Here is a 17,116-nt window from a genome sequence, read left to right on the forward strand (position 1 = left end):
CAGAACACTGCTGTATAGTCATGTGTGGATGTACCTTATACGTTCCCGCTGCCTTCTACAACAGATGCAGGTCCTAGATTTTTCTGCAAGCTAGAATTCAGGCATTTAAGGAACAAAAGGAGCAAAACTCATAACTGAGTGTGGCAGAATTTGGCCTGAGCTGAGGAAGAAGGGAGAGGTGAGGAACTGCAGTCTGGCAGACCCTTCTACAGCATTATTTGATACCAAAGTTACTCCAAACTCTGAAGGTTTGGGAGTACTCCTTCCTTTCCAGGATGTCATAAAACTGAGAAAAGGTTTTTCCTTTAAAGCTTCAAATTTGTCCTACTAAAAAAAAAACCACAAACAAACAAAAAATGAATGTAAAGTCCCTCTTTACTTCAGCCAAGCCTTGTCATGGAAATGCTGCATCTGCCATGTATAAAGCATAAACCCAGGGATGTGGTGCTGCCCCTGCCCACCACTTGCTCTGATGCACCCCGTTCAAACAGGCACTTTGTCACCTCACCATGACCACTGTTTGGCTTGGGTTCCCCTTCCCAGCTTCTACAGGACGTACTGATGGGCTGCCAAGGATTGATCACCGTCACTAGCATTCTTGGTGACGGGACGTGTCCCCGCTCACACCTTTGCTGTTACACATTGCGTTGCCAAGAATAGCTGCTGGTTTTAAAAGGCCTCTGAAAGCAGCAGCCGTCTTTCCGAGGGGACATCGGGGATGAGCCAGCGGCAGCAGCCACTTGGCATTTCCAACTCTGTGGTGCAAAAGGGATGTGCTTCAAGTACTGCAACTCCTTGAATCTCTCGTGATCTTGCCACAGAACAGGAATACAACTGACAGGATCAGGATACGTACACACAAGCTCTTATTAGTGTTTAAACACAGAAAACAATACCACATCCTGTGCTAGCAAGAGTACTGTTAGCCATGCAAAATAATTTGTTAGCTCTTTGGAATACCTTTCTTTTTCTAGACCATAAAAACACCTTTTCTTCAGCAAATTCTACTTTTCTTCTTGAAACAGCTACGTGGATCACGTTATTCACCTATCTTTATTTCTCTCTTATTAGTAAAACACGTGGGCCTACGACTGCAGTTGAGTCCTATCTACAAGTGTGTGGTTCCAGAAAGAAGTAATTCTGCATTTTAATTTACTCTCCCTGGCTACAAAAAAACTGTTTTTCAAAAATCTTTTCCACATTTGTAGTATGTGACCATATTGATGCAATCCTTTGTGGTCAATAGGAATTTATTAAAGCACCTGGACATCAACAGGCTTTATTTAAACCTCACGCGACAAGAAGTTAAGACTTCCTGGTGTATAGAAGCCAAAAAACGCTCATAGATTGTATAGATTAGAGGCATTTTTTTTAATAGTCTCTTTATTACACAAGAATTTCAAAGACTTGAGTGCAAACCAACATAAAGGCAATGCCATTTTTCTGGATCTGTAATGTTTCTGCTAAAAGTGCAATGTTTAGACTGCAGGAGATGTAAATGCCTGCTAAACCACAAGTGAAAACCTTAACCAGGGCCTGTTATGCATACAGCATGAAACGTAATTTAACTTAATACCTCCAGTTCAAGTTTCAGCCTGGAGAACTCTGCATATTCTTTTCTTTGTGCCTAATGATCTTATGCAGCACTTGATACGTTTTGAGATCATTATAGTGTTAACTCTCCCATCTTGGCCAACTGCAAATTATTTCTAGCTCAGTTTCCCCTGTGGTCCCAACTAGTTGCACAGCTGAGTAAAGCCAGGGCCTGGCTTCATCCAGAAATTCAATACTGCTTTGTCAGTTTCGGCCTTTGTGGGTGTCTCTGAAGAGGACGGGGAAGGAGGCTCTTTGTGTGGGAGCGCGGCAGGCCGCAGCAGTGACAAGGCCTGCTGGTACCTGTGATGTGCCAGGCTCACTCCTGGCACTTCAGAGCAGAAACCTTCCCCTCTTCATCATTTTGTAACCACAGCCTGGAGACTGCAGTTGACTGCACACTGGTATGAGCTCTGGAGGCCATCTCTGGCTCCACCTTGTCCCTGGCTCAATTTTGGGTGTAGAAAGGCCTCAGTGATGAAGCTGAATGCAGACATCCCTGTACCCAGACAAGGCCTTTGCCATCAGTTGCAGTCACATTGGCCCTATGAGTCTGGAAATGTTTCCTGACCGTTGCCAGTGGTGATTCAAAAGAGGTGAAAAGTGGCACTGGCATATCTCCCTGAGGACATGGGCTGGTGGAGAAAGTACTACAACTCTGGTCTCCCTCAGACCAGGAGATGTTGAGACTCTGTCTCCTACTTCCCTCGTTCCAGTGACTGGGCTTTGATGCCCCGAAGTAGACATCATCCTCCAACTCATCACTTGCCCATGCTTCAAAGCACAAATGAGCAACATCCTCACCCAGGCCACCTTTTAGGGGAGATCCTCTGGAGAGAACACTCAGTCCTGGATACTCTGCAAACAAGCCATGTGGGTTTTCAGATTTACCTCTACCTGAAACTATTTGTATTTGCTGCCCATGGTGGTGCCTCTCCCAATATATGGTGGTGGACCTGTTTGCTGCAGAGGCTTTGTGGGGACTGTGGGAGCTCAGACCAGCAGCTCCGTCTGCCACTGCATGGCCAGAGCAGCGACAGCAACTTCTGCCCTTAAACATCTGTGTCCTCTGCAGTATTTCTGGGCCCATCAGGCTAACAGGTTGAAATAGCTCTGGTTCAAATTAGTCACACGGGGAACACAAACAGAGGCAGCAACATGTCCTTCGAAATCTGAGTTCCCACACAAGATGAAAGGGAGACAGAATGGCTATGAAATAGCTTGTACAAGCATACCTAATGAAGTTTTCACATTACAAATACAACCCAGGAACAAATCATAATTTTCCAGGGCAGCATCTTGTCTTTCCTGTTTACTTACAACTGTGCAAACTCTGTCGGTGGAAGAGGACGCCCCAGCAGAGGTGGGAGGGAGATTCATCTCAGGTGTCCAATACAGACATACCCATAATCCCTCTTTCAACAGCAACATCTCTTTCCAGCCCACCAGCACCAGACCCCAGCCTCTCCACTGGCATTTGCGAATGCCAGTCTTCGAAAGGAGAATGTAGATGGAAGGAGGTGGGTGTCAAGTGATCGGTCTGTCAGTAGTTTATCAGGCTGAAGACAAATAGGGAAATTCTTTGCGTCCAGGAGGAGAATGGAGAGAACCTAAGATTCACATCAGTCTGACAAGTGATGAGGGACTGCACATTAGGAAAATAACAGACCAGTCAGTCTGGGGTAGGGCTCCAGATCTGGGATTGAAATAGGACAAAGAGGATAAATACCACACTGACAAGGAAATTAGTCCCTACTCAGAAAACAAATCTTCCCTGGAGTCAATCAGATGTGGTCGTGCCTGACTGGAGCTGATGTTTCTCATCTTTTTTTTTGTATTAGATTATTGCTGCTTTTCCTTCCATGGACTTGCTCTGTGTTTTATATTACTTGTGTCCATTATACAAACTTAAAGTAACTATTTTTTTTTTTCATCTTAGCCTTAGCAAATTGAGCAACACACTTCACTGAGACCACTGAGCTTCAAACTGACCAGACAGGAAAGAACATGAAGAGAAGGATAAGAGAAACCCCACTGTGTTCACTTCAAGCCCTCTGTCATCAGAGCCACTCTGCTAAAAAGTGACATAGAAGTGCAGGTTAGGATCAAGCTGGGGTTTCCATACCTACAGAGGAAAAGCTGTTATAAAACAGGTGCCAAGATCTTGAACTGGTTTTCTGTTGCCTTTCCAGGCATGACTGAAATTTCTCCCATTAAAAGTGTTTTCTTATTTGAAGGTGGTGAGAGAAGTAGCCTCTCCATTTTTAACACTAAGCCAAAAATCTCAAGCCTGTTCCTGATCCCCTCCATTATCCAAACCTAAAAGTTACCTCTCTCTCCCCTAAAAGTAGTATACCTATTCTATGCATGCTAAAATGCCAAGATACTCATGGGCCAATCATGCTAAAATGCCAAGATACTCATGGGCCAATTTTTAAGCACTAAAACTTGATTTTTACAGGTATGTTTTATTCTACTGAAAGAGGAAAACCCAAATAATCCACTAAGAAAATGCTTCAGTGGGGTTAGCAAAGACTGCAGCAATCTGGAGACCCTCAAGTTTCCTACTCAGTCATTCTTCACTGTAACATCACCCAGGGCTTTAGTCTTCTGTCTCACTTGACTTTCTGTGTTATCCATTTTGAAGTTAATGTTTCTTTACCAGCCTAATTCCTTCCAGAAAAGTAAACACCAGAATAACACCATGGAACGGGCACATAGTGGTGGTGTTGCTAACTATGAAAGGTGTGGAGGGAAACTGCTATGACCAGATGCACTAATACAGCTGGGAAGGTAAGTTTTTGAACATACGAGTGTCTCTCAGATTCAGCATGTCACTAAAACTTTGGTGGCATTTTCTGCAGAGATATGCTTCATCTGTTTCTTTGCAACAGCACTTCCCACTCTGCGGGTCTGTCCACACGCTGCCAGCATTGCCTGTGCAAGGCTTATCACCAGGAGCCTGATTCCTGGCCAGAACTGTGGTATTGGACATTAATGAAGACTACTCATGAGTGGTGAAGGTGTCCATGCCTGAAAAGCTATTGCAATTTGAACCACTTGGCAGTGTGTTGCGTCAGAACGAGCACAAATGGATTCTAACACATTTTTTGTAGCTGCACAGAAAAAAGACAAATGTTTTCTTTTCATTGACTGCTTCTCACACAAATTCTTCCCTCAAGCGCTTAAACCCACAGTTGCCACCTTTCCATAAGCAGTTCCTGTTAACCAACTTGCAAACATTACAGTGCAGAAAAGAATGGAACAAGTAGACAGGACAGAAAAGTTGAATGAGCATTGGCTCGTCTTATTTTAATGAAGAAATATTTCAAGTTAATATCAGTGCATATTTAGAAATAGCATGTGATACTCCCAACGCCAAATACATCAGCAAATTACAGTTTCAAAAACGTCATAAATTAATGACAAGGAAAAAAAAATGAACACTAACATGAAAAATAAGGTTCAAAGTAAACATCCTGTTTGTTTGCTGCACTGCGTCAATTATATTCCCGATGCTTAGAAGAGCAAGAGAGATCCAGTTTGTCGTGGTGGTTAGGCTCTCCCAAATAGCAGTTATTTTTCTACAAATGAGTTAAGCCGCTTGCATTTACTCTGCATGTAGAATTCACCGTTATTCTTTGCCGTTACAAAGAAATTTAGTCACGTCAGAGTAAAATTTCATTCCACGCCTGAAAAACCACACTAAGGTAGGAACGCTGCCTTCTGGTTGTACTCACTGGAAACAGCTGAGAAGAGGAAGAACTACATGTGAGCCTATTTGGCTGTTACATCAAATGGCTTGCCTTTTTTGTGGGTTTTTTTTCTGGTTTCACAGCCTCATAACAATACTGTTTTTCAACATTTGTTCCCAGACATTGTTTTTAAAACGGTTCATCAACATATCCTGAATCAATCACCGATATAAATAACTCCAGTGACAAAATCCATTATGGAAGGACACAGAACTGCAGACTGAAAGTTGTACCAAAGGATTTTAAGGTGGAACTGTAATTAGTCTATAAAATTCTGTAAAAAAACCCCACTGTACAGTAAGAGCAGAATTCCTAACTGGCAACGGTGGAGTCTGAGAAACTGAGTTATAATTTTAACAGACATTTATCTCACAATGGACTCTAATGCAAGAGAAATCCTACTGAAGCTAGAGAGAGGTGCACATTTAAAGCTTGCAAGTGTGATATAAAAATATTCTCTATTTTTTTTTTTCATTTTGATACAGGGAGTCCACCAATTCCCTAATGGAAGAAGATAAAATATATCCTCCTTCCTACCCCATCGCTGTACATACAGACTATTCCCTTGATATCAGGAGATGGCATTTCCCCAACAAAAATACCAGCTGTGGGCATTGCAGACTTAGGTAAGTACGGGTTTGTTGATTTTGTTTTTATAGTGTGCTTTCAAGCAGGTGAAATACTGACAGGATATGCATTTCTTTCACTATTAGTCTACTGTGCAAATCGTATACATCAACCCTGTAACTTCAACCCCACTGCAGTCTGAATCACCTAGAATGATTTGAGAATCCAGTGTGATCCCACAGCACGGACGTGACTGCCAGATTATGAAACATCAGGCTAAACCAGATTAGCAGGAAAAGGCACATGCTTCGGATTTAGCAGGAATATCTGAAGGTCCCTCGTTACCATACTCTTACACTCCCTAAGTTACAGTCATTCTGTGTGTTACCCAAACAACAGCGTTTGCTTCCAGAAAATCGTGAGGTAACAGGAAACTTTTGCTTGTGGCACGTACATATGAAAGGTCTATGAGCTCAGCTGAAACTCTCAAGGTGCCAGGGATAATGCAGACACACACAAGGTAGGCTACAGTCTGGTTAGGCCAGAAACAAAAGCTCAACATTTCATTATACCACACACATTCCTTTTATGCACAAACACAGGGTGTGCAAAATTAGCCGTTCGCTTAGGAAAACTTAATGTTTTGCATATGTAAAATAATCAGCTAACGCTGCAATATAATCAAACCCCATGCACTAGACAAACAGAGCTTCTTCCCCATGAACAGTATTTCTCAGGAACATTTTATTCTGCTTCAGGTAACGTCTAACCATTTGCCAGCTTGCATAGTCCCTTTTAAAAAACACAGGATTGAGCTAAAACTGAAAAGCAAAACTATAAAAAAAAGAGAAAGTAAAAAGTTTCAATTTTAGTTGCAAGACAGCTGGGATAGATGCAACTGAGCTGCTGCAATGCACCAAAGAGTAACCAAAACTCAACACGAATGTCAGAAGAATAAATATATGCCCTAAATTAATCTCTGTAAATACATTCACAGGTCCGCTTAAGACACCCTTATGCATAACTCACACTTCGTCGAATCTGCAGATGGAGATGGATGTTAGTTCATGGGGAAAGCAATTTATCATATGACTCAGTTTATCTGTCATTATTCCAGCAAAAAATCAGTAGCAAATGTGAAAATCTACATTTACTTTCCCCAGACCAACCACACAGAGGCTTAAGTCACAAATTCTATTATTTCCAATGTTTGATCAATAAGGCTTTATTTACACTCTTTTTACTATAAAGTCAGGAAAAAGTTTGGTGCAATGTGCAAGAAAAGACCGCACACTTCACTGACCGGACACTAACATCTGCTTACGGTTTAATGCTAACCCACAGGCAGCCAATTAAAGTCCCGTATATCCATGTTCTTACATAAAGTTTCCTTCCAGATTCTGTCAGAAGCATACTAGCAGTCAGGCCACCTAAAAACAGCAAAGATGGCAAAGTTTTCTTGAGGCTTAGCTTGGAATGAACACTTTTCCCAGGGAACTTATTTCTTCTTTTAGAATCTTTCGCATCATAAAACTCTATTAGTAACCTACAGGCAGACAAAAGGAGAGGGTCGAAGTTACATATTAGCATAAGCAGTTTTAAGCAAGTTACTTTCATGCAATAACTGCTTCTAACCACGTTATTTAACAAATGATTTCATCTGTCACAAGTTCAAACAATCAGTATGCCTGAAGACTATGATGCATTTGAAGTAACGTTACACGTCGGTACTCAACCTCAACTCTTGAAAGCAATAAAAGTAGATTTTCCATGGGGACTAATTTTAACACTTAATATGGAAGTAGAAAAGAATTCTTTTCATTCAGCATTTAGCAGATAAACCCAAAGTACTGGGAAATACTGTAGGATAAAATAGCACACAGTTAATCACAGAACAGCAAAGGAGGGAGGGAAACAGTATCTTCATAAAACAATGAGGACTCAGAAGACTAAACATTTTGGAAGCCAAATGTGCAAGACTAAAATACCACAGCACTGATTTAGTAATAATTTTTCTCCTCCTATTTTTGAAAACCAGTAATATATAAGATTTGAAAATTCCAAGGCTTTGTTTTAACTTTGGTCCCAGGAAAGATGTTCCAGTCAACAGAAGCCTACAACGAGACACAGATGATCAGGGTTCGGTTTTGCTGGTTTTCACCAGAAGACTACTTAAGGAACGCTGGGCAGCCTTTTATTTTATGTGTCATTTACTTGTCCATAATACAAAATTCTGACTTTGTTCCCTTCAAAAGTGAAGAAAAAAAATTACTTAGTGATCCTAAACTTCTAAGACGCTTTAGTAACAGTGCCATGTTTACAGATAGCCATATTAACATTTACATGGATTCAAAGTCTACAGGACAAATTAATCTGTTTTTTACTTCATGGAACGTGAGACTGGCAGAACAATTTTAAAGCAGAACATAGGAGAAGAACCAGGGAAATCTCCCTCTCATACAGTGTATCCAAGGATCTAGAAATTAAACAGATTCAGCTCTCTTAAGCTGGACTTCAGATGTGTCAAATTAAACCACCATCTCTCAACAACAGTCAAATTCCACATTTAGGTACAGAGTCCTTCTGGAGCACAAAGTCCCCCAGGATCCACTGCGTATGCTCACTAGTGACCATGTTTGAAGATGCAAGAGGGAGCCAGGCACTTCAGTTCTGCCATGATTCAAAGATGAAACTTCTGCTTCACCTAATTTCCCCAGTGAAGGCAGAGATCTTGGGGTTACTTGTGTTTTTATCCAACTGCTGTCTGATGCGTAAACAATTCTGGCAGAAGAGATTACATCAAGACCTGCCCCTTTCTAACTGTAACCTAATACTGATTAGGAGGCTCGAATCAAACTGCTTTTTGCTTGCTTGCTTTCCAACTGTGGAGATCTCACATTCCTGGCTGCACATGGCTCAGCTGCAAGGAGAAAAAACGGGGAGTATTCAGATGAGTATGAGCCTTGCCTGGAACATGGACTCACAGCTCTTCAGTGTAAGGAAGGTCTAAAACTCAGGAATCCCAGCCTCCTGAGCAACAGCTTTGACCACAAGGTTATTATACAAAATATGCACAGCAGTACCAGCACCACCTCTCTTCAGAGAGCCCTCAGCTCATGCTGCTGGTAACACAGAAAGCAGAAGTACATCTGTTAACATAAAAAAGACAGCTTATCAGAATGGAGGGTTCTCCATATTGCTACTCACTTGTCCTTTATTTCAAAACGCTCATGAAGCCACCTTCTCATATACATCTGCTCCTCTGGAATGTCCTTCAGTTCAATTCTATCAATGAAAATGTGAACTCTTGGGCATTCCTTGCAAAGAAACTCTAAAAAGAGAGCAAAACAACAAAGACTGAGTTACAAAAACACCATAGAGCAGTTATTTGGCTAAAGCATGCCGAAAATCTGACCTCAAAGCTGCAAATGCCTTGGAGGCCTAATTTCAGTTCTCTAAAGACGCTTCTCCTTATGTTTGGATCCTGATAACTTCACTAACTCAGAAGCCGTCTGGCCAACACACTTTTCAAATGGTGGTCCCACTACCACATGCAGCATGGAAAAATTGTCCTCAAATGCACCCTGCTAACTGTAAAATCCTATGCTTGAAAATGTTACACTTAATAGCAATTTAATCATTCTGTAGTGTGGGATGCAATAACTCTGATGTCATCAAGTTACCCAGCCTGCAATTCTTTTAACATTAGTGATCTTCTTTCCTTGCCCTGTTTGAAAACTAAATGTTTGCTCCTGGATGACAAAATCAGAATGACAGTGATTTCCTTAAGTATCTTCAGGAGGAAATGGGCTTCAGTTTAAGTAATAACCTGTAATTAAGAAGTATAATGGGGTGAAAGACTCAGAACAAAATGCTGCATTTCATTTTGCTTTCCTTCATTTTTCTTCTCTCTGACAAAGCTCGAGACAGCTCTATAGCAACCCCCCTCCCCCATTTCCTCAATCTGTCCCTGGTAAAATTAAGCAAATAAGTGTTAATTACAAACAAAACTCCACTACTCATTTCTTACAACTAACAAGTGGTAAAAATACTGAACATGAGATGAAAAATGGGCCGGTGCTTGTGTGTTAGTAATCATTTCCACTTATCAGTAGCAAGGGGTATTGCAGCAACCATAGCATCCCTGTGCAGAGAGATGCATGATGTGAGGATGCAAGTCCTTTGAAATTTGGACAACCTTTATATTTTGAAATGGGACCAGAAGTGCCTTCCTACAATACAGACAGACAACCAACGTAACACAGACTGGGTGGTCCTTTTAAGTTGCTGACATTTTTTGGACAGCAGTGCAGATGTATGGAAGACTTTGACCCAAAACTGTTAGGGGTATCTGGGAGGAATGACAGCGCAAAATAATTATTACTGCGTGTACATCTTTATAACTGTGTGCCAAATCAGATATCCCCTTATTTGTTTTCCTTCTTTAAAGCCTCATTGATTGTTAAGGACCTTGCTGTAAAAGGACCTTATCATATGCTATAAATTGTCTTAAAGAATTTTAAAAGCCCGCTCATGCAAATGTGTTTATGTGCTTGTAGAGGGGGAGAGAAGAAGAGATAAAGAGGTCAGTAAAGTCTTATGGCATTTTGCTGCAGAGATTTGCACTGTGCTGTGCGCAGTTCTGTCTCATCTTCAGCCACAGACAGCCCTTCACTGAACCGCACCGCACCACAGTACAAAGGGAGTGACACGGCCCACAGGCCACTAGCTGAGGGCTCCAACCAGGAACAGGCCCACCTCCTAGCCATGGAGTGGCAAACACAACTGCTGCTGGAAAGCTTCTGCTAAGACTCTCTCCAGCTACAGCTATTAGATGGCAGGCAAGTGAAGTACTTGGAGTGCAAAATGACGGTACGGATACACATTTGTCTTCAGGTTTATGTGTTTTTACTGACCACAAAGGAATCAGTGTTCGTGTATCTGAAAGCAGGTTTTTCCTCTTGCTTTCGATGGGAAGAAAGATTTTCCAGGTCTGTTTCTCTGAGGATACTATCCAGGCCACTATATGAACGACATTCACTGTAAGAGCATCTAAAAGTGTACTTATTCATATTTTAAAATGACAGATGTATTATCCACGTCTTAAATGCTCACAGTGTTCACTGATGTACAAATCCTCTTTTTTGGTGGCATCACCTACTAAGTGGAACAGTCTAAAAATATGCAAAACCCTGCCCAGAAAACAAATGCCTGGAAGCCAGATGAGATGGTGGGTTTTTATACTGGACTCCTATAAAAAGCAGCTATTCTACGCATATCCAGCTAGGGTTGCAGGTCTAGCTTTAAAAGAGACTTGAAGCATTCTGTGCACTGAATAGTATATGCTTATTTTACTTCCTAGCATGTAGGTTGTTCTGGCTAGGAACAAACAATGCCTTAATCATGTTATTAATAATCTCAGTTATAAAGTAAAGAAAATAACAAACCAACCAAAATTCCTAAGTAAGATGGGATAGTATTATTGATGGGATAGTATTATGGGATAGTAACAGCTATGTGGTACTTGTAAAATTAATGCTGAAAAAAACCCCTCTGATATTTGGTCACTGAAAGACAGGAAAAGAATATGTTTTCAATAATAAGCTCTAGGTAACAAAACAGGAATAGGACAGAAGCATTTCAAAACAAACTACTTCTCTCACCAAAGCGGAAACAGGCAACTCTACAAATCTACTCAGAAAGCAAGTAACCCTCCACAACCAGCAACCTTCTGCCCAAGTTGCAATGCAAGCTGATTCTTACTGCTTCCCACACTGGCTGCCTTCTACTGGTGGAAATTGAGTCGCTATATGTGAAGATCCTAAAATCTGGCCTTCATTTCCCATCTTTGTAAATCTCCACAACCTTACTCTCCCTGGCAGTTTGAGACTTTCTGCAGGTTTACTGAGGACTCTGTGATCTGTAACTGGTGTGATCTGCAACTGCAGGTGCTCCCCAAGAGAGGATCCTGATTCCTACCCGTCAGTTCAGAGCCGTTTTATCCAAAGCCTGGGCATCCAGGACATCTGCAGATGATACTGCAATGTATGCAATCAAGTTTGTAAGGGAATCTGACTATCCTTTAATTATCCATTTCATGGCAGGGTTTAATGCAACTAATCCACTGGGGTTTTTTAGGTGGATGGTGTCACTGCCATCACAGAAGAACACCAGTGGATAACAACAATATGTTGAGAGGTTGTTTTGGAGAAGAAACAGCTGCATTTTATCACCACAGCCTCTAAAGGTTTGTGGTGGTCCCATGACCCCTAATTTCATATTAGCTTAACTCCCAAAAGACTTATGTAATTAAGCTAAGAAGCAAAATCTTATTGAAGCAATTTATTATGTGCAAATTACAGCCAACTTCAGGGACACTAGCCCTTAAGGCCAATATCTGATAGGCTTTTCAGATCCCTAAACTTGCCAGAATTTGTTATAATTAAGAGCAGGAACAAGCAAGCCTAAACTTTCCTTCACAAGACAAAACTCAAGTGCAAAACACGCATTAAAATCAAACACTATGTTGTGGACTGCATTAGTCAATCAAGAACTCAACACGTGTGGGAGCCAAGTGGACTGACTTTTGTGTGGGAGATAACCTCCTCATGAAACTTTCCATCTGGCTAAATAAGAGATACAAGCGTAGAATGTTTATAACGTTTCTACCACCCAACCACAGCAGAAGGAAGGAATGGAAAATAATAAGGTGGATTGAGTATTTTTGTTCTTAAACTGTGATATTGTGACCCTCCTTCTACAGGACAGGATTCACACTAACCCAGGGCTGAAGGATTCAGTGCAGAATTACAATTTATGAGTGGGGTGCAACAGCCTCTGGGAAAGGCATTGGATCCACCGAGTTTTTAATTGAAACTAATGTACTGGGAAGGTGTTTTGCTCACTGGGGCTTCCACTGAATTCTAACAGTTTTCAACTTTTTACCCTTAAAAGCCAATGAATTCTGGTTTTAATTACCAGGGAAAGTGAAGGAAGGATAAAAGCTCCAAAGCATAGACATACCCGTAACTGAGGTAGGACATACAAATGGCCTCAGACGACCATCCCCTTAATGCTACCACAGAAGTTCGTTCCATCACTCCAAATTATTTGCCTTGCCCCTTAAGAAAGTTGTGACAGTGGTGTTACAGATATTCCAGCTTTCAATTACTAATGAAGTCTATTTTTATATGCACTTTAAATACGACAGCAATAAAGTAGCTCAGCTTTCAGCCTCCTACGTTGGCTCTTCTGCTGCAATGTAATTATTGCCAAAGTCCTTCAAAATTAAGAAAGGACAAACTGAAGCCTCACGTAGTCATGTCCACTTGAAGGGCCTCCAGTTCCCTCCTGTTTTAACAGATTTCAGTAATGTTTGTGATAAATTGAAAGTGATGTCACGGGAAACTGAAATTGCAATAATGTATATTTATTCTAAGCAGTACTTCAAATGCGTAAGAATATTCTTTGGTAACAGAACATTGTGTGTCGTGGTGCACATAGTGCTACAGGCAAAGCCAGGGCAGCAAAGACATTCCTCTGAACTGTAGATGCTCTCCCCACTTTATAAATTCTCAATAGTCTGGACTTCAGTGTTTGGCTACCAAAGCAGTTTACAAACTACCTCCTCCTTGAAGACTGAAATCCCATCTCTCCCCTTTCATCGACTTTGTACACCAAATTAGCAATCAATTGGCAAAACAAACATAAATGTTAAGTGCCTGGTTGCTTCTCACCTTCACACTTTCTATCATCCCAAGGTGAGCCCTCAGGAAACTATTTCGTGGCTTGCTCTAACAAAATCAAGCAGTAAGTGGGGAAAGCAAACATCCAGGGCACAGCAAAGGCTGTCCATGTGGGGTATGGAGCAGCAGAGGGGCAGGCAGCACCAGCACCTGCTGATGTAGGGAAGCATGGAGGGGATACGGTACAAGCTTGCAGCCAGAAGACAAGCCTGTGACCCAAGGAAGGGCACTCTCAGAGATACTGCCTGTGCCAGGCATGAGGTGTAGAGAGATTGGAACCTCTACCCTGTGCACGAGGGGCTCAGCACAGGGTGTAAGCACCTTAGGAGCTGGGGGACCTTTTGGGATGCACCTGAATCATTATTAAGCCAGAGTGCTGGCAGGAAACGGAAAAAGTTAGAGAGCATTTCAACCATCAGGTGGGGAAAGTTGAAGGTCAGGAAAAGCAACCTGGTTGGATGGACGTAACATGAGGTGGATGTGACTAAAATTCAATCTGAGGGCAAAACTCAGTATCAACTTGAGAAGCCTCAACATGAAGAGAGGAGAACAAGAATTACTGGCACCAAGAGATTCCCAGTGTCTTTGAAGAAGCATGTAATGTCACCAGGCTACCAGAGTTACAGGAATGACAGAATAGTGTGTACAGCTGAGGGAACGGTATGGTGCACCAAAAAATACAGGAAGTATAATAACTTTACATAATGAGACAGAGACAGTAAAACTCCTGTGGATGGAAATCATAGATATATTAAATGGCTTCCCAATAAGACTGATAATAGTGACCACAAATTGTGAAGCCAGACTGAGAGCTGCAAGTTCAAGACTGAGATTACAGCTACCTTTACCAAACTGCATCAATGCTTCATCAGGGTGAGGAGTAGAGGGGGAAAAAATTCAAACAAGCACAAGCCAAAACAACCAACTACTCAAAAGCCAAAGAGATTGTTTCCTGGAAAAAGCTGGTAGCAAAACCCACAAGATGCCATTCCTGCTGTGGTCTTGAGTGGTGGATGGTTTTTGTGAGTAGTGCTCTGCAACCACAACACAATTGCTCTCAGCATTGCAGAGAAAGAGTCTCAATGAGCGCAGCACACAAATTCAGAGTTAAAGCAACTATGTGATGAGGGAGAAAATGAAAAAAACCCAAAGGGTCAAAACATCCTAAAAGAAACAGTCTAAAAAGAGGCAACCCAGAGGCTGTTAAAAAAAGCCTTAAATGCCAACCCTCAGAAAAACTTGTATTAGAAACCCACTGCAAAAGCCTGGGTGGGTCTGAAACCCACGTGTATGGCTTGGTGGGAAAATCAAAGAGGCTACCACTATATTCCTACTTTCTCTTCTTTGAGGAATGGAATGATTGTCCAAATATGGAAAAGCCACAAAACCACTCATGCCAAATGTAAACATAAAATTACAAGGACTAAAAAGGAACTTGAAAAATGCAAAGGATGCTCTAACAATTTTAACTTTTTTGGATATACTAAAAGCAGTAAACTGGCTAAGGCAGTAGTGGGACTGCTGGATGACAAAGGCGTGAAGAGCAGCACTAGTGGTAAAATATAAGCCCTTTTAAGAGAAGATCAAATACTTGTTTGCATTATTTTCTCGCTGAAAATGTTTGATTCCTACACGCATTGCATTCTTTGACCAGATCTCTGAAAGGAAGTAGATCAACAAGTAAACAGACAAAAAGTATCAGACTAAATAAGCAAGTTATATGTCAGGAAGTCACCAAGACCAGACAGCATTCATCCAAAAGCTCTCAAATGTGGAATTTAAAACCAAAGATGTGTAACCTATCATCACAAACAGCCGTTGTCACAGAAAAATGGGGAGTTTCCCTTCTACAAATGAGAGCTTTAGAGATGATGCTGGGAAACACAAACTAAGGAGTCCTACATCCCTGGCTAAGATAGCAGGGTCTATAATATGATCACTAAGCATAGAGATAATCACAGTCTGTTGGAAAAGAGTTGTCGTGGATTCTGCAGAGGGAAATCCCGTCTCACCAATTCACTGGGTTTCTACAGCAGTGTCAAGAAGCAGGCAGATAAGGGGATTCAGTGGACATGATACATTTGAATTTTCATAAAGCCTCTGACAGGGTTCCACACTGAAGGCTATTAAAGAAATTAAGCTGCCATAGGATTAGAGGAAATGATGTTTTATAGTCCAAAAGCTGCTTAAAGGAGAGGAAGCAAATGGAAAGACTTAACGGTCACCCGGCAACTGGGGTCTTCCAGCGATCAACACTAGAACTGGTTTTACTCAGTGTCATGACCGATGAGCTGAAGAAGGGAACAAAGAGTGAACCCTCCAGTTTTCAACATATTTTTCAGAGGATCCTAAGCCCTTTTGGGTAGTCAAATGCTGGCTGAACTCCAAAAAGACCTCAAAGCTGAAGAAACAGGGTGAAAATGTGGTAGCTGAGATTCAGCGTAAACAAATATGGGGAAAAATAATGTAAACCCTGATTAGGTGATGCTTAACTTGGAACTGGTGGCTACAATTTGGGTGTCACTGATCTTTCTCTGAAAGCATCCTCTCAGTTGCGGAGCACCAGCCCTAAATCCCCCAAATACTGGGCAGCATCAGCAAAGATATTGAGAAGAGGGCAAAGCCAGTCACTCTGCAGATACGTATAAGGACTGTGAATCTACATGTTAAATACTGTGTGCACTTCTGGTCTCTGTATCTGAAGAAGGATGTAGTGGACTCAAAGGAGACCACAGAAAAGGCCAAGTAAAACATTTAAGGAGAAAAAGCACCTGCATTACAAACATGGAGAGATTAAAAAGGCTGAATTTCCAGTTTGCAGAAGGCAGGATACAACATTAAAAAATCCTGAAGATGGCGGGTAAGAACTGTAGCTCAACAAATCCTGCAAAATTCAAGGGTAAATAATCACATTTCTGTACCTTCCTAAAATGCCCAGATCTAAGGAATCCTTCAAAGTTATTAACATAAAATGGTACATACAGTTTTCTGTACTGGTATTAGCACTGGAGAGCAGAAGAGTGTCATTGTAAGCTGTCTCGCTGGAGCAAGATGGTATTTGATGAAGACACATGGTACTTGCACATTATAGTTCAGTGAAACAATCTTCGAGTGGCTTTAATCTGTTTTCCTAACAGATGCATTCTGGCCTTTGTACTGCTCTGTAACAATTTGTGACTGTTGTTTGTTTTCTGAGTTAGCAGGAGGTTTCCTACAATAGCATAACAGTTTTGATCAACAGGTTGCCAGCAACAGAACGTGGATCAGGTTAGGTCAGCTCTGTGGGACACATCTAAAGGGTATCCCACCGCTGGTAACTGAAAAGGAGTAAATTTAGGAGATATCTGTGTCTTCCTTAGAACACTTTTTTTCCCCACTTATCAAACTTTAAAAAGTTAAACTACGCCATTAAAATGTAAAAAAAAAGGCAAGAAAAGATACAAGGATTGGACAAGT

At 41.4% G+C, this 17,116-nt stretch overlaps 1 protein-coding gene across 1 annotated transcript in view; it reads right to left on the bottom strand.

The window, feature by feature from the left end:
* Positions 1–4,879: 4,879 nt before the first annotated feature.
* AGPAT5 (1-acylglycerol-3-phosphate O-acyltransferase 5) overlaps positions 4,880–17,116 on the bottom strand; it is a 59,516-nt gene continuing 47,279 nt past the window's right edge. Inside the window, exons 7-8 of the mRNA XM_061989946.1 lie at positions 9,123–9,246; positions 4,880–7,461 (exon numbers count right to left, since the gene is read on the bottom strand). Coding sequence (XP_061845930.1) covers positions 7,236–7,461; positions 9,123–9,246 — 350 coding nt within the window. The 3' untranslated portion in view covers positions 4,880–7,235. The remainder of the gene's footprint in view (positions 7,462–9,122; positions 9,247–17,116) is intronic.

Source organism: Colius striatus, chromosome 2, assembly GCF_028858725.1.
Source record: "Colius striatus isolate bColStr4 chromosome 2, bColStr4.1.hap1, whole genome shotgun sequence".
Taxonomy (NCBI): Eukaryota; Metazoa; Chordata; class Aves; order Coliiformes; family Coliidae; genus Colius; species Colius striatus.